The 16432-nt window shown below is 45.2% G+C and overlaps 8 protein-coding genes across 8 annotated transcripts; 2 read left to right on the top strand and 6 right to left on the bottom strand.

Annotated features, from left to right (window-relative positions):
- Nucleotides 1–7: 7 nt before the first annotated feature.
- Nucleotides 8–1428, bottom strand: LOC136189960 (uncharacterized). Its single transcript, XM_065978029.1, has one exon. It carries the CDS (start codon nucleotides 1334–1336, stop codon nucleotides 8–10), a length of 1329 nt encoding a protein of 442 aa, XP_065834101.1. The 5' UTR covers nucleotides 1337–1428.
- On the top strand, nucleotides 1369–1944 carry LOC136190147 (glutathione peroxidase 7-like). Its single transcript, XM_065978226.1, has 2 exons — nucleotides 1369–1488; nucleotides 1534–1944. Exons 1-2 carry the CDS (start codon nucleotides 1369–1371, stop codon nucleotides 1942–1944), a joined length of 531 nt encoding a protein of 176 aa, XP_065834298.1.
- On the bottom strand, nucleotides 1920–5003 carry LOC136189952 (protein KRI1 homolog). Its single transcript, XM_065978020.1, has 20 exons — nucleotides 4902–5003; nucleotides 4722–4821; nucleotides 4598–4668; nucleotides 4425–4539; nucleotides 4286–4367; nucleotides 4203–4236; nucleotides 4092–4153; nucleotides 3952–4036; nucleotides 3822–3902; nucleotides 3624–3773; nucleotides 3498–3575; nucleotides 3256–3436; nucleotides 3118–3203; nucleotides 2983–3067; nucleotides 2880–2929; nucleotides 2734–2830; nucleotides 2552–2682; nucleotides 2440–2504; nucleotides 2296–2388; nucleotides 1920–2240 (listed from the first exon to the last, which is right to left on the bottom strand). The coding sequence occupies exons 1-20, from the start codon at nucleotides 4941–4943 to the stop codon at nucleotides 2063–2065; spliced, it is 1866 nt and encodes a 621-aa protein (XP_065834092.1). The 5' UTR covers nucleotides 4944–5003; the 3' UTR covers nucleotides 1920–2062.
- Nucleotides 5004–6213: 1210 nt separating this feature from the next.
- LOC136189953 (uncharacterized) lies at nucleotides 6214–8533 on the bottom strand. Its single transcript, XM_065978021.1, has 8 exons — nucleotides 8273–8533; nucleotides 7868–8219; nucleotides 7740–7811; nucleotides 7512–7685; nucleotides 7280–7459; nucleotides 6970–7230; nucleotides 6731–6904; nucleotides 6214–6673 (listed from the first exon to the last, which is right to left on the bottom strand). Exons 1-8 carry the CDS (start codon nucleotides 8513–8515, stop codon nucleotides 6345–6347), a joined length of 1785 nt encoding a protein of 594 aa, XP_065834093.1. The 5' UTR covers nucleotides 8516–8533; the 3' UTR covers nucleotides 6214–6344.
- A 71-nt stretch (nucleotides 8534–8604) lies between these two features.
- On the bottom strand, nucleotides 8605–10690 carry LOC136189958 (dual specificity testis-specific protein kinase 1-like). The gene is made up of 9 exons (XM_065978026.1): nucleotides 10411–10690; nucleotides 10232–10353; nucleotides 10109–10157; nucleotides 9894–10043; nucleotides 9597–9844; nucleotides 9450–9546; nucleotides 9318–9401; nucleotides 9172–9270; nucleotides 8605–9115 (listed from the first exon to the last, which is right to left on the bottom strand). The coding sequence occupies exons 1-9, from the start codon at nucleotides 10636–10638 to the stop codon at nucleotides 8738–8740; spliced, it is 1455 nt and encodes a 484-aa protein (XP_065834098.1). The 5' UTR covers nucleotides 10639–10690; the 3' UTR covers nucleotides 8605–8737.
- On the top strand, nucleotides 10283–12419 carry LOC136189962 (PDZ domain-containing protein GIPC2-like). The gene is made up of 7 exons (XM_065978031.1): nucleotides 10283–10782; nucleotides 10829–11106; nucleotides 11256–11507; nucleotides 11564–11678; nucleotides 11732–11925; nucleotides 11985–12066; nucleotides 12131–12419. The coding sequence occupies exons 2-7, from the start codon at nucleotides 10837–10839 to the stop codon at nucleotides 12277–12279; spliced, it is 1062 nt and encodes a 353-aa protein (XP_065834103.1). The 5' UTR covers nucleotides 10283–10782; nucleotides 10829–10836; the 3' UTR covers nucleotides 12280–12419.
- On the bottom strand, nucleotides 12207–13514 carry LOC136189966 (putative hydroxypyruvate isomerase). Its single transcript, XM_065978038.1, has 9 exons — nucleotides 13410–13514; nucleotides 13256–13363; nucleotides 13092–13203; nucleotides 12945–13044; nucleotides 12826–12895; nucleotides 12727–12776; nucleotides 12611–12680; nucleotides 12427–12561; nucleotides 12207–12378 (listed from the first exon to the last, which is right to left on the bottom strand). Exons 1-9 carry the CDS (start codon nucleotides 13486–13488, stop codon nucleotides 12344–12346), a joined length of 759 nt encoding a protein of 252 aa, XP_065834110.1. The 5' UTR covers nucleotides 13489–13514; the 3' UTR covers nucleotides 12207–12343.
- LOC136189950 (probable ATP-dependent RNA helicase DDX4) lies at nucleotides 13514–16414 on the bottom strand. The gene is made up of 13 exons (XM_065978017.1): nucleotides 16296–16414; nucleotides 16113–16215; nucleotides 15956–16048; nucleotides 15808–15894; nucleotides 15651–15755; nucleotides 15481–15549; nucleotides 15104–15417; nucleotides 14773–15057; nucleotides 14402–14711; nucleotides 14254–14353; nucleotides 13936–14206; nucleotides 13776–13880; nucleotides 13514–13723 (listed from the first exon to the last, which is right to left on the bottom strand). The coding sequence occupies exons 1-13, from the start codon at nucleotides 16332–16334 to the stop codon at nucleotides 13637–13639; spliced, it is 1968 nt and encodes a 655-aa protein (XP_065834089.1). The 5' UTR covers nucleotides 16335–16414; the 3' UTR covers nucleotides 13514–13636.
- Nucleotides 16415–16432: the final 18 nt, after the last annotated feature.

Here is a 16432-nt window from a genome sequence, read left to right as displayed (position 1 = left end):
GCAACGCCTAAATCGACGCGTTTATAGCGCAAAATTCGTCGTAAATCGATTCGAGTGCGATAAGATCGTCGTCGGACCATCGATCGTCGTTTTTAGTCGTGTGCTCGCCCTCCGCTTCTTTTCCTGTTGTGTCTGGGACTGTGATGTCACAGGAAGTCGAAGGACAATTCAACATATCGCTAGAGAGCTTTTGACCGGGAAATAGACCAATGGGACATTCTTCCCACTGTCTCGCAAACGATGACACTTCTTTCCACGATGATGATGATGATGATGATGATGATGATGATGATGATGATGATGATGATGATGATCCCTTATTATGAAGAGCTCCTCCTCCTCCTCCTACTCCTCCTCTATAAACATAAGCATCAATTACTTCCAACGCTTTCCTAATCCATTCTTCGATTTCCGGTCTCCTTCCTAAATTTCTACTTATGCTTTCGAAGAATTCTCTCGAATGACGACTTGGGTACTCGAGACACCATTCGGCGAGAATAGGCCAACATAGATCCACGTCTTGCGACGAGCCGGATTCCAATAAACAAATGACCCAAGCAACGAGTCCATTTCTCTGCTCGCAACCAAGGGAAATCCGTTTGATCATTTCCATGATAATCAGCTGCAAAAAACGCTTCTTTTTCTGCTGACAAAACACCACGAAAGGTTTCCAAAATAAGACTTCCTTTTCCACGAGAAGTCCGTCCCGCATTTCTACTAAGGATCCAAAACGCGGAAATTCAATTAGCTCCTCAATTATCACTTCAACGTCAATCTTCAACAAATTTCTCAAAATCACATCCAAATGCTTTCCGTCTCTCGCATCGACATACTTCTCCAAAACATCCCGTATATCAAAATCCCTTTTTTCATCGTCATTCGAAATTCTAAAAGCGTCCAATTTGATTTTCCAATAATGATCTCGTAGCCATTGGAGACAGACGTCGGCGGCTCGTCGCAGCGTCTCAATCGACGGCAATATCCGATGAGTCGCCTCCATTCGAAGATCGACAAGCCATTCGGGCAATCCAATCGAATTCGCCACATTCGACACGGGTTTCGCATAGATCGAACGCTGATAGACGTCCGTAACGCCGTTGATAAATCGTATGATGGCCAGCGCGTAGTTTTCAGGCGCATTTCGAGCGTTTTTGTCCGCGTGTTGCGCTTCTCGAAGCGATGATGTGCATTCGACGCTGATTGGGACTTTGCTGCGGCTCGACCACGATCGAATGCGTTCGATTCCCTTTTTCTGATCGTTTTTGTCCGACGAGTAGAGCCAGCGATAGACTTGCTGCCATTCTTCGACACACAGCCACGGAACGAGACGATTCATTACGTATTGGGTCACGTGACGTGATGCGAACAATGCTTCGAAGGGTTTTCATCCTCTCCTGTCTTCTAACGCTCGTTGCAGGCAACTTTTATACGTTTTCTGCAAGAGACATTGACGGGGAAACGAAGCATCTAGCGGATTATGCAGGAAAAGTAGGAGAAGTACCTCAAAAATGACGTTTTATCGTTTTGCCGAAGGTATCTCTTGTTGTCAACGTAGCCAGTGAGTGCGGCTACACCGAATCGAACTATCGCGACCTCGTCGCTCTTCAGAAACAGTACAAATCGTTCGGATTCAACGTTCTCGCCTTTCCATGCAATCAATTCGGCGAACAGGAGCCGGAAACGGAAGCAAATATCAAATCCCTTCTCAAACGATCCTACCACGTCAATTTTCCACTTTTCTCGAAAATTGACGTCATGGGTCCCGACGCGCATCCCGTATACGAATATCTATACGAAGAAACGGGCAAAAGACCGACGTGGAATTTCGCCAAATATTTGATAAATCGATCCGGGAAAGTCGTCCAATTTTTTGATACTAAAATTCAAACAATTGACATACGACAACAAATCGAGCGCCTAATGAAATACAAAGACGAATTTTGAACACTTACCTAGATGTCTCTCTTTTGTAGCATGTCTAAAAAATAATAAATTGTTGTTGCGCCACATTCTTTAGTAAGACGATACCCATATTAATTAATTAATTATTTATGTGATTACGTCACGCTGGTGTAGTCTTCTTCTTTTTCTTTGATTTTCTCTTCCTCTTGCCTGTGATTCCATACGCTTTAAGTCTCTTCTCGGAAACTCCTTCTAATTTCTTCGTTTTCTCCTTCGATGTCTTCTTTCCTTTCTTCTTCTGCTTCTTCTGAGTCGTTTCCTCTTCAACTTCCTCTTCACTGAAAAAATCAATAATAATAATAACATCTCTAATTATTTTTATTAATTACAAACGTTTTTAAACTCGCGAGAATAGTCTGCTTCGCTTTCGCGTTCTTCCCTTTCTTTCTGTACTTCTTCAAGTCCCTGATTTCTTCCTCCTTAGTTCTAAAACTTCCCATGCTTAAACACGCGTCTAAATTCAAGATTTCGTCGTGCCTGTATTGAACAGCTCTTTTTAGAGACGCCCAACTATTGAGCTCCTTTGGCTCGCATTTCAACATCTAAATACATATACAAATTAATTTATTTTCTATTGATAATACTCTACCTCGTCTGCGGATAGCCCAAAATCATTTGCAATGACTTTTCTGTATTTGAATCGGCAGGGAATGTCTCCAATCATGTCTTCGTAATCCAATTGATAATATTCGTCAAAATAGTCTTCAAATTTCTTCTCGTCTATTCGCGTGAAAACGGTAATGAAATAAATCAATAATCATGATATCTTACTTGGATCAAATTTGGGCTTTTTTCTCTCTAGTGCGCTAGAAAATTGATTTCGTCTCTTTGGCTTGCTCGCTTCACTTGCTACATAGTCAGCATCCATCTTGAAAAATCAAATTTAGACAAAAATTAATATTTTCTTAACAAAATACATTAAAATCCGGGTCTTCAGCATGTGGACCTTCCCACTCATCCCAATCTCCTAATAAAATGGCATAACTAATATTAATTAATTAATTAATTAATTTTTGATACCATAATCATCTATATAGTCGTCTTTTTCAAAAATTGGTTTTTCGTCTTCGTCTTCTTGAGCATAGTAGTCTTCATCAAAATTAGCCTAAATTTAAAATATTCGTTATTCATTTTAATTAATGAAGAAATTTTGACCTCCATCATTTTGTCAAATTTTTCGGCGTCAAAATCTCCTTCAAAAGCGTCTTCATCAAAACCAACGTTCTCATTCCCAGTTATTTCTAAATAAATAAATAAATAAATAAATTCACGTCACGTGATTTTCCCTCCCACCTTTAATTTTCTCCAGCTTTTCGACAATTTCTTTCTTCTTCAAATTTTTCAATCTTTTCAATTCCCTCTGCTTTTCCTCCTTTTCCCGCTCTTTTCTCTCTTCGCGTTCCTTCCTCCGTTTCTTTCTCGAATCGTCCTCCTGCCTCACACTCCCAGGAATCGCTCTCGGATAAGAAACCAACTTCGAAAACACAACCCAACCCCCATTAATTAAAATTATTTAATCCAAATCCCCAACCTACATTCGTTCCTCCGGGCTCTTCAAACCGGAAATTGTACTTCCTCTCGAATTCCTCCTGTTTTTCAACAGCATCTTCATCCTATATTAAAAAGATCAATAGTTATTAATCTATTTAATTAAATAGAACCTCAGAGTCATGATGCTCAGCCACGATTTCGTCATAAGTCGGAATTTGATCAGAATCCGGATCAATGTATCCTTTATTCAATATGTAGTCTCGTAGAAATTTCTCATCTTCCTCCAAGAGAGGATTAGACCAAAAGCTCTGCAACATAGACTAAGAAAAACGTTGAATTACAATTCCTTTCTCCAAAGAGTATCATACCATGTCTGTAGCAAGTTTTTCATCAACACTAACATCTTGATTTCCTTTCAACCATTCCAAATAATCATCCTCTTCTTTCCTCTAACGAAATAATTAATCTATTATTATTATTATTGATTTTACGACTTGCCTTTTCTTGCTCCGTTTTCTTTCTCAATTTTAGCAAGGGTTCCTTCTTGCTCTCTTCTTCGGCCATCAGGAGGGATTTTTTCAAACTGAAACAATGTCACAGTCCCCGCCATCATTTCTATCGTTTGAAATTGCACTCACTTGTCTTTCAATTGCTTCTGCTCTTCATCATAAGACAAAACGTCTTTGCCATGATACCCCTCCTTAGTTAATTATTTATTTTTATTGATTATAAATTTTCTTTCTCATTACTTCGTCACTTTCATCGCTTTCAATTCCAGCCAAACTAAAAATCCAAATGACATAAGAAAACCAAATTAAAAAAATTCCCAAACCTTCCTTTTTGAAGCAATTGCTCTCTTTCAAAATCCTTCAGCATCATTGGCTTCTTCTCATCGCCACTAGCAACACTTGCACCTAATTAATTAATTAATTTAATTAATTAATTTTAAAAGAAACAAATTCCACGCGAACTTTCGTCATCTTCCGATTCGTACAACTTAAACTCCTTATCGAACAAACGAGGATCTTTCGATTTGAGAAGAGAAAGAGTCTTCAAAAAATCGCGATCATTTTTCGTCGTAATTCCCTACGAGAGGAAAAAATGCACAATTTCGCTGCATTCGACGATCGTTTTCTCCCTCAACTCGTCCATCGTCGTCTTCCGATTCGGACGAACTCGATTCTTCTTCGAAATTGTCTCCGTATTTGTCTCGAACTGCGAATGCGAGCTCATTTCTCTTTTTCCTGCGCACTATTGGGCCTTTTTACGTCGGCTGAGCTCCTCTTTCTTCTTTTTCTCTTCGTATTTCTTCGCGTATTCGGCGTTGATGCGAAATCCGACGTCGGACATCTTTGATCGAAACGTGCGCTACGAAAAGTCGAAAAATCGAATCAAGTATTTACTGCACACTCTTTGCAACGAAATAGGAGGCTGCCAGTGAAGAATACCTTTCGATTTCGCTTCGGCGACTCGATCGAAACGCTGTGCATGCTTTAGACGCCGAACGCTTTCCGATTCGTCGCCGCGCGCTTGATTCCACGCCGTTCTCCTTTTCCTGGCTCGTTGGGGTCGTTTTCTCGTTTGATTGAGCTCCGCGTCGACCGCGAGGTTCTTCTTCGCCATCTTGAAGTTCACGCGTTTAGGCGTTATCTTATGCAATCACCGGTTTACGAATTCGCACCTATTGTGAGTAGAACCAATGAGAGCGCTTGGTGAGCCCCACGTGACCCCAACGAACCAATGAGCGCGCTGGGCGGGGCTACGCTGTTCAAAAGCGAAGTGCACACCGATTTTCCTTCAGTTGCGGCTGAGGGTGGATGCGTCGCGGTTCGCTGCGTCTCATCCTTGAGAGGACTGGCTCGGGAGATTTGGCAGAAGGCAAGTGAGGATAGTTGGAACTCAGCGTGGCCCACGGTTAATTCCGTGCCGGAGCCTGTAGGCAGGGCGATGGGGGGCTTCGGTCTCGGCTTACGCACTGGGCAGACGGATCGTTCGAGGTCTTATTGTCGTCAACAAGTACGGCCCGCGCTAGGCTCGAGCGGGCACGACTTGGAGGGGGTGTTCAACTATGGTCTGGTTGCCGGCACTTTTCTCACCCGAACGACGCGATTAGACCGACGATGATCCAGCCCAGGAGCCTTCGATTCCTCCATTGCACTGTCTTCATTGTCGACTCCTACAAGCAGTGGTCAGCCTTTCTCCACTTCCGCAAGGCCCGGTTCTTCTCAGGAAGACATACCGAAGGCTTTGGTACCAACGAGCCGGGGGACTCGGTTTTAGGGGCCGACTCTCGTCCAGGCGGTACTGATCGGAGTGGCCGAGGACCCGCAACTCGCCCGAAACTTTTTGGAAGGGGGTCATCGCTTTGCGAAGACTTCCCTGGGCTACGACGCGTCCGAACCTCCACGCGGTGTAGCCTGGGTGGCGCTAATACGGACGCAAAATCAAAAGGTACGTACAAAAATGAATTTTCAGTATCTCACTTTGTGTTTTTTAGGCTCGGAAAGCGACAGCGACATCATAGAGGTAAAAGTTTCGACGCGGAATACGAAAAACAACTTGAACTGTTGTCGTACTCAGTGCTAGTGAATTTAGAAGATTTCATGTACTCGTTGCACTTGAATTCGGTAGCGCGATTGCCAATGCAGACTGGAAAAGAGGCAGTGACTTTAGGGACGACTGTTTTGCTTCGGAAGGCGAGCTGGAACGTAAGCGAACGTTATCTGCGCAAACCGTGTGTTGAGCGCATGCACGAGTAAATAGATCGATCACTTGATTAATACACACAATAGGAAATAAAGCTAAAGAATTTCGTGCAATTCTACGTGTTAGTGCAACATATAGCTCTGACGCCTGTATATCAAAACGCATGCATGTCTATAAGAATCTAATTAATTTGGCAATTTTTGAGCATCGGCATTTCTTGCTGGAGCTGGCGTGGTTGGAGGATATTCTCGTTCTCTAGGCTCCGTCTTTCTCACATCGTTAATAACTTCAAACGGCTTTCCGCCGTTTTTTCGTGGGGTAATATTGAGAGCGTACCAATAGGCATCGAACTCGTCGTAACCGCTCGTGGGAACTGGAATCGTTTCCAAGAGCCCCGAATTATCGTACAATTGAATATTCGCATTGCTATCGACAAACGATCCGTCGGATTGCGAAACGCGTGAAAATATTGCAACATAGACGAGATACGCTTCTCCGAATCGAGGCTGTTTCACTAGCAACCAAAGAGGAAAAGGGTATTTTAATTAGAAAATGCGCTCCCTATTCTTACAGGTAATCGTCTCGGGTCCAAATCCTTCAAAGACGTCGACGTCGAGTTTAGTTTTCGAATTATTTTGCCCCTCGCACTCGTGGAAATTGTAATAGCTCCGACAGCCCTCGGGAGTCAAAACGTATAAATCGAGATCTTTGGGCTCTCTTCCCCACGCGAGAACAACTCGAAACCCTTCGCGCGCGAGAAAAAAAAAAAGCTAAAAAAATTCTCCTCCCTCTAGAAATGACACTAGATACCTCTTTCGACGAGGTTTCGAGACAATAGAATGCTAGCATCTTCAAACGTAAGATCATCACCCACCAGAATGGATTTGGTATTGAGTGTAAAGCCGTCGGCACTTGCCACTAGCGTATACATAGCCGCGGGGATGTTTGAGAAAAAGAAAACGCCTTCGTCATTGGAAGACGTCGTTCGTCCAGCGAATGAAACGGTCGCCCCAGAAATCCCCTTTCCCACTTTACTCGTAGCGTCGATAACCCTCCCCGTAACATTGTATCCTATAGAATATTCTATCTATAATCTAAAAAAATGATTTATGTTTCTTACTTTTTGCGCTGCACTCTTGAACGTTGCACTCCTTCGCTTCTTCGTTGATTCCGTCGCAGTTTCGCCCGTCCACGGGCTCCGGATTATTGCACAGGCGCTTACGCACTTGATGGCCTTGCCCACACGAAGCGCTACACCGCGCCCAACCCCCCCACTCGCCCCAACTCCCATTAACCACATCTAGGAGAAGAATTCACCCCCTAAACGTTCTATAAACGACGCGCCTAATAACCTGGTGAACACGGCTCCGTGTTGCATAATCGCATTCCCTCCTTACTTCCGCCGCAATCGCGTCCACCGTTGCTAGGAGCCGGATTATCGCAGAGACGACGTCGAAACGCTTCGCCGCCAGAACACGGCTGATTACACGAACTCCACTCACCCCAAACGGACCAATTACCATCGACTATTAAATACGAATACAATTAAACGGTTTTCTACGAATCGTCGGTCGAATTACGGGTCTGATTGGTCGCCACAATGCCGACGGAAGTGGGATCGGCACCCGCGAGTTTTTCCGAAGCGGATTCAGCTAAAATTCAATTAGAATCCCCCCCTCACACGCGTGGGCGCGCGACAAAGTCTCACGCTTCAGTATGGTCGTCAAGAGAACGGCGAGCGTGACGGCAACGGCGGCGAGAATAAAGAGAATGAGACAACAGAGAAGCCACGGATAGCATCGACGTTTCTTCTCCTCCTTTTCGTCGTCGACGGCGTAACGATCGTACGGATTCGTCATGACGGAGCCCTGTCGTAGGAGCGTCGACGAAAGCGAATGGGGCGTCGTAACGCCACTTTTCCAACTCGATTGCGAACGCAACGTTCCAACGTTGCCATAGTACGAAGGATCGTCCAAATCGATAGCGGAATCATCGTTTCCCATAGGGGGTATACTCGTGGTCGTATACTGGGGTTCGCTTTGATGTCGCTCGCGTTTTTGCTGCGACATCGCGTCTCAAATTATTTTTTTTTGAGAATTTTCTTTCTCCTTACGTCTTCATCTCCGCCGCCGTTTATCATTTTGATTTTGTGTGGCAATGTCGTTGTTCGTTTCGTAAACGACGACTTGCCGTCGGTTTCGTCGTTTCCTTCGCTGCTAAACGGTATCCAAATCTCGATCAGGGACTTGGATCGATCACGTGGATCGAGATACGACGCTTTCGTTCCGCCGTCGTCGCGACGCGTATACGACGCCAATTCGAGACGATCGGTCGATTCTGCACCGCTCAAACTCATCGCGTTCAACTCTCCGACTGAGATATCGAGCGTTTTGCGTCATTCTATTATGCTCTCTGTTCTTTGCGCGCGAGAAAGCGCTAATCGAATTACGTTGCTAACGCGCGTCGCTAATTCGATTTATTATGTCAATAAGGGAAGTCGTTTCTAAGCGAAGAGTCGCTCCTACAACTATTCCTATTCTTTACACTAGAAACTAAAGAAAAATCCGCCTCTTTATCCCTACGTTAAAAAACTTCTAAAAGTCGGCGTTTTGGCTTTCACTTTACCAAATCGCTTACTACTATTGCTGATTTTAAGTGTGACGCTACGACGAAGGCTTCGAGGCGACGCCGACGAAGCCTTGCGATCGTCCGGGTAGCGTTGCTTCGATAAATCGGCAATGGAATGTCGCTGGGAAAGCGACGGATGGGTAACGTCGTTTTCCGGGGAGGGGGAGCGAAGTTTAACGCGTAAATGAGAGGAAAATGAAGGACGACGACTATCCTCTAGATAGGCACTTTGGGGTCGCAAGGGAATTGGACTCGACGGGGTTTCTTTGAGACTTCGATTCAGATAGGGACCGATTTGATTGAACGGGGGTCGCTTAGTTGGATCAATCTAAAAAACGAGGACTTACTTGGATGATTCGCGCTGCTGACGTCACGATTTCTTACGTTGCTACATTGGAACACGAGTTCCATGAAGGGTTTGGGACAATGTAATCCGTCCACGTGACATTGTTCGCGAAACGCATTTCCATCCAACCCAAAATCCTAAATAATTTAATTAATTAATTCTCTATAAGATACGGGGCTTTTACGTTTGTTCTTTTCAGTATATCCGGGTCGGCGTCGACTCGCGCTATAATCTCGCATAGTACAATAGAATAAGAAAAGACGTCAACCTAAGTGGATACATATCACGTGATCATAACAAATATATATAATCTCACTTTTTCTGAATAGAATTTTCCGTGTAATACTTCCGGTGCCATCCAATACGTCGTTCCAACGATTGACTGGACGCGCTTCATGGAACCACTCTTAGATCTACAAAATAAATAAATAAATAAATGATAATTAATGATGTCATATGATACCTTGTTGTGGCTTCGTGATCTCGATTTCTCATCTGAACTATATCCGTTGTTGGTGCCATGTCGATTCGGACTTCGTTCGTTCCGTCTTCCGGATTCACGTGACTCACTACAGATATGCGTTTGGATCCTCTCTTCTCCTCTTTTTCGTCCACTTCGTCGTTTTCAGTCAGGGGAATTTCGCCGGCTAAACCAAAATCCGCCACAACAGCCGTATAGAAATCATTGTCCGATTTACGTAGAAGACAATTCTAAAAATCAATACTAATTAATCTAATTAAATTAATTAAATTAGCGCACTTTGCTCGCTAGATCTCTATGATAGAATTTCTTCGAATGAAGATAGGCCATGCCCAGTGCAATGTCACGGGCAAACTTCATTTTCGTATTCCACGACAATTCCCTTGTCTTATCTCTCAATAAATCGTACATACTCCCTCCATTGACAAACTAGAGAAAAAACCCCCGTATATAAAACGCGTGAACGAAATGGATCCCTAACCCGCGCGACTCACTTCTGTAAGTGGATGCAGCTGTCCCTCCCAAACGCACGCCCCCACATATCTTAGAACCAAATAAGGAAACAGTTATCTACTACGCCCCCGCATCGACACGTGACCACCCCGGAAACGACTCACCTTACGATGTTAGGGTGGTCCAGCTTATTGAGTATCTGTATTTCCTGAAGACTTCGTTTACGATTGCTCTTCTCTTTATTCTTCTTAAGAACCATCACTTGCCGCGTTCGCTGATCGGTCACCTAAGAAGAAAAACAGCCTCAGGGTCGAAAGAGGGGACTTCGTTATTTCTTCTTTACCTTATAGACGATTCCCTGAAAGCCTGAGCTCAGGATTTCCGATTCGAAGTCGGCGAAATTGTAGAGGCTTCGTACGGCGTCGCGAAAGGCCATGTACGTGCGACCGATCGCGGGAATGTTTCCGACGCCCCCACCCGTTCTTGTCGCGTCGGCGGCGCTGGCGCCGACCGTACGAGTAGGCGGCAGTTGATGCGATGACGATCGCGCCGCCGCGCACGTCGCTGCCATTCTACAAATGCTTCAACAACTCGAAACGTCTAAACGTCGACACAGATTGATATCGTGAGAAGCCCGGAAGCGTTATACATGCACGTATACGTGACGTAATCATCAACGAGAAACGCCCGGAGCGAAGGCGTGGCCGAGTCGCTGGTACAGTAGCGTTTTGGCTTCACTACGCGTTCATTCGTTATCGTAGTGAAAGCGATGCCGTTTTTTCGGAAAAGCGACGAAAAGAAGAAATCTCGTCGAAAATCGTCAAGCTCAATGGCAGAGCCCCTCCCTCCTCCTCCACCCCAACAGAAAGCGGGACCAGCGCATCAACAACGTCCAACATCGATGTCCGTCACCGCCCAAGAACTCGTTTTTCACGTCCAATTAGCGCACGGGAGCCCAACGAAAAAAGTTCGCGATTTCGCCAACGTAAAGGAACTCTACGGTCGAATTGCAGAAGCATTCAAAATGAGACCAAACGAGGTACATAAAACGAGTTCGAAGTACGACGCGCGATCTCTACGCGAGTGGTCCTAACGCGCAGTAGGCGTGTCGCTAATAAACTCTATGTGATGGGGAGATCGCTCTCTCTTCGTTATTCTCAAGTTCTACGAGCTACCTCTCCCTACTAGATTCTCTTTTGCACGCTAAACACGCACAAAGTTGACATGGCGCGCCTGCTCGGCGGCCAAATCGGTCTGGAAGACTTCATCTTCGCGCACGTGCGCGGAAACGCGAAGGAAGTGCGACTCGTCAAGAGCGACGTGTCTCTCGGGCTTACCATCACCGATAACGGCGCCGGATTCGCTTTTATCAAACGCACGAAAGAGGGAAGCATCGCCGACAACCATCCCGATTTGCACGTGGGCGATCACATTGAATCGGTGTGACGAATAAGTATACGGGATCTCGATTGGCGTCACTGAATTTCACTGCGTAGGTTCAAGGAAGGAATCTCGTCGGTGCGAGGCACTTCGAAGTCGCAAAGATGCTCAAAGAATTGCCTCAGCACTCCGAATTCTCCATGAAACTAGTAGAACCGAAGAAAGCGTTCGGTTAGCGCGCGCGCGTTCTCCAAACGAATCAATAACAAATATTACCGTTTAAGATTCGATTGCTCCACGTTCGATTTCTCGTAGCGGCGGACAGGCCAAAGCGGCTGCAGTCGCAGCTGTCGCCGCCGCCGTCGCTACGGAAAACGAAAACGAAAAAAAAGATATTGATAAGGATATTGACGCGGCAGTGGGATCCGGGAAAACGACTCTACGGCTAAGATCAAAAGGCCCGGCTGTCGTAGAAACGGTCAGAGCGCGCGCGCACACACACTCAACCACGCCCACACGAAAAAAATTATTTTTTAGGATAAACCATGGGAGCAAAAGGCGGCGTTGAAAGTCGACGATTTACTAGAGAGTTTCATGGGAATTCGCGACTTGGAACTATGTAAGAGAGACTCTTACCTCACACTTTACCACGCCCTCACAATCAATATATTCTTTCTCTTTAGCAAAAACTCTTATCGATTCAGCAAGAGATAAGAAAAACATCGACGAATTCGCATGCGCCGTCGACGAAGGCCTAGCTGATTTTGAATTCCCGGATGAATTTCTCTATGACATTTGGGGCATTCTGACAGACCTCCGACCAGCCAATTAGAAAATAATAGACGTGCATGTACAATACCAATTTTTCAATTCCATTCGTGTTTCGAGTCATAAATTTATTTGTAGGACGCTAATCCGTCTTCAGTTTTTCCTTATAAAGAAATAAAATCGATGTGTAGTTTGTTGTTGTCATGGTTACCTTTGGGAGTGTACTCGCAACCGATCCAGCCTTTGTAGCCAATTTTGCAAAGGAAGTCAAAGAGAAACGGATAGTTGATTTCTCCTTCGTTATTTGGCTCATTTCGCAGGGGAACTTGACTCACTTGAACATGTCCTTTACGGAGAATCAATAATTAATAATCTAGTTATTTTATTAGTAGTACCTATGTGTTGTATATTGGTTTCAATAAATGATGAGAGATTTCCTTCCGCCCTTTGTGCATGAAATATGTCCTAAAAGAAATTCTATTAAAATTAGAAACTGTGACGTCAGCATTACGTAGAGAATTTTCAAATTTGGATGACCAACAAACTCAACAATTTCCAATGCTAGAGATAAATTAAATTTGCAACAAATTTAATTAATCACAGTGTTTACCTTGCTTGGGACTTGTCAGATAATATCCGGGTATTGTTGTTATGGGTTCAATAAGAAGAGTGATTCCATTCTAAGCTAAAAATCTCTATCTATACATATATGTCATAATCAATAAATACCTCTTCCAGCAATTCAGCTGCCACTCCCAAATTTTTTCTGTAGATTTTTCCACACTCTTCTCGGTCCCCGGCTGGCGCAATGCCAGCCATCACGTGCAATCTAATAAGCATTTTTTAATTGATTTATTGATCGACTCGCCTTTGTACCTTTTGCAGTCCAGTGCTCTGCAATATTTGATAGCGAGAAGCAGTTTTTCTCGAAATTCGTCCTCTCTTCCCGCCAGCACTCCAAGTCCCCGTTCTCCAGCTGACCAATCACCTGCAACATGAGAAAATCAAGAATGGGGGCCCCCCTTTCGATTTATTTCGACCTGGAGGAGCGTTGAGAAGAATTTGCTCCACGTTGGCCTCTTCTTTCGCTCGAACGAGCTCGTCGAGATCGACATCGTAAGGAAAAGCGCACTCCACTCCGCGAAATCCTAAATCCGAACGCTAGAACACCGCATTCAGCTCATTTCTCCTTACCCGAATCCCTCGCTTTCGAAAACCGCTCAAGAAACGCCACTTCGCGAAAGAGAAACGACAAATTCGCAGCGAACTCCATGAGACCAAAACGTTACGGCACACCGTAAAGAAGAAATATTCATTAGCTAGAACTCCAATATAACACGCAAACGCGCAAAAAACGAAATCAGAACCCCCAGTCTAGAGGAAAACACAACAAAAAAACGTCAAGTCTTGATCCTGGACCTTTAGTCCCAGCTCTCTTCCGCTGGAGCAGAAGTTGTCGTCTGAAACGTCGAGGCCCAATCATCACCACTAGTTCCTCTATCCTGAAACTAAAAAAAGAACAAATAAATATTAATTAATTATTTATTTATTAAATGTTACCTTTCTGGTGTCGCGACCACCAAATGGTCCTCCACGCGGACCGTAGTTCGATCCAAGAGATCCCTGAGCTGATTCTTCAAGGAATGTAGGAACATCTTGAAGTGCCTATACAAAAATCAATAAATCAATAACCCAAACCCGACTCCCCACGCCTCCTTACATCACTAAGAATCTTTATAAGAGATCGCGCAAGAGGCGCGTCACGTTCCGCGTCGAAAAAACTCGTGGCCAAACCTTTGTTTCCAATTCTCCCCGTGCGACCAATACGATGCACGTACTCGTTGATATCAGTCGGCAGATCAAAGTTGACCACGTGACTCACATTGGGGATGTCCAGGCCGCGAGCTGCTACAGCTGTAGCACACAAAACCGGACAACGCCCGGATTTGAAATCGCCCAACGCTTCTTCTCTTTCTCTCTGATAACGATCACTAAATGAATATAATTAATAATCGGATTAAAATACTGATTAATTTACCCGTGAATGCTAGTCGTGGGGAAGCCGGTTTGAGAGAGAAAAACCGCCAAAAAATCGCAATTTCTCTTTGTGTCAACGAACACGAGAACGCGATCTGAACCTATACAAAAATCAATTAATAAATGAGATTATGACGTCATAGTTTTACCTGAAGCGTGAAGAATTTCCACGAGTTGATCTCGTTTTTCAAATTGGCCAACAGCAATGACTCTCTGATCGATATCCGAGCTTGTTCCGCCCACGCGTCCCACCGTCAAAAAGATGTAATTGTGGAGAAAATCTTGAGCCAACTTCTGTATTTCTTCCGGGAACGTGGCGGAGAACATGACGGTGCGACGTTCCTCTTTGGATGGCATTCCCATTTGCTCAACCAAAGCACGCACTTCCGGTTCGAAGCCCATGTCGAGCATACGATCCGCTTCGTCCAAAATCAAATATTTGATCTTGGAAAATGAGATCTAAGAATAAATGATTAATTTGAATTAATTAAATCATTATAATTTCTTTTAATTTTCTTACTTTTCCTCTCTGTCTGAAATCTTTGAGACGTCCTGGTGTAGCAACCAAGAGAGTGCAACCTCTCTCGAGAGTCCGCATCTGATGTCCCGTACTTGTTCCTCCATAAATCACAACTGGTTTCACCATAGTCCCGTAAGAGAACTTCCTTGCTTCCATGAATATTTGAATAGCAAGTTCTCTCGTCGGAGCAATGCAAAGAGCCTGGGGAGATTGGACTGGATCCAAGGAACTTCCTTGGACCCCCTCATGCAAAATATTGCTAATAATTGGAAGCAGAAACGCAGCCTAAAAAATCAATAATTAATAAAAATCAATAATAGTTTTTTCTTACTGTTTTCCCGGATCCCGTTTGAGCGCATGCCATCAGATCGCGTTCATTCATGATGCATGGGATGGCGTACTTTTGAACGGGCGTCGGTTTGACGTAGTTTGCTTTTGTGACGTTGAGCATGACCGCTTCGTTGAGTTGAGCGTCTGCGAAGCTGTTCACGTGACGTGGGACGTTGCTTCCGGTTGCCTCCACGGGAATCTTGTCGTATTTCTCGAAATTGATTCCTCTGGCTATCGTTTGAAATATGTCGCTTTCCTCTTCAGACGGAGCCGGCGGAACGTAGATGGGAGGGCGCGTAGACCCATCAGGTGCAACTGAATACATGGATGAGTGAAATACTAGGCCACGTGCTCAGTCACGTGAACGTTGACACGTACTGGTGGATTCATTGTTGTTTGGGCAATCTCTCGCCATGTGACCGGCTTCGTTGCACTTGTAGCAATTCCCTACACGAAGAAAAAATTTTACGCGCGTGCCCCGCCTCGCATTCCATCGGGGAACGCCTATAGTTTCGCGACATTCTCTCACGCGATTTCATTCAACGTACCTTTGTTTCCTTTTTCACCTGACGATTCATTATTCGGGCACTCGCGCGAAAAGTGGCCCGTTTCGCCGCACTTGTAGCATTCTCCGCCGCCAGATTTCTTCCCGCCTACGTACACATCTTTGTTCCCTTTAGGGGGCCCCCGATCGTTACCACTCACCGTCGCCGCTTTCCGAATTCGGGCATTCGCGCGAAAAGTGTCCTTCTTCGCCGCATTTGTAGCAGCCGCCTCCAGATTTCTTCCCGCCTACGCAGTGCGGTGTTTGTGTTCGTCTCCCCTTTAGGGGGCCCCGATCGTTATCACTCACCGTCGCCGCTTCCCGAGTTCGGGCAATCGCGCGAAAAGTGGCCTTCTTCGCCACACTTGTAGCAGCCGCTACCGCCGCCGCCTCCACCGCCGCCTAAGGAGACGAACGTGCCGAGCACGTGGCCGTGAACGAGCGCCATTTTAGATTCTATTCTCACCTCTCTTGCCGCGGCTTTCCCCCCCGTAGGTCTTCGAGGCGCCGCCGCTGTTCGTTTCGTTCCATTTGCTCGTTTGGTTCGTCGATTCGTTCCATCCGTCGCCCTAAATGCGAAAAATCGACGCGCGTCGGATCGAGTTTCGCGGGATCCGTGTCGAGTCGTGTCCGTGCGCTGAGTGCTTACTGTAAAACCCGTGCTTTGATCTTCCTCCCAGCTAGACATTGTGTCCGAATGTGTCGCACGCGAGCCTTCAAGGTCTTCAAAGTATCGATACCGAACTTCTAACGCACGTGACTTCTGACAAATTTCATGTCCAGGAT

Source organism: Oscarella lobularis, chromosome 8, assembly GCF_947507565.1.
Source record: "Oscarella lobularis chromosome 8, ooOscLobu1.1, whole genome shotgun sequence".
NCBI lineage: Eukaryota > Metazoa > Porifera > Homoscleromorpha > Homosclerophorida > Oscarellidae > Oscarella > Oscarella lobularis.
Note: the sequence above shows the minus strand (reverse complement) of the source record. Positions and strands in the feature narration are given on the sequence as shown.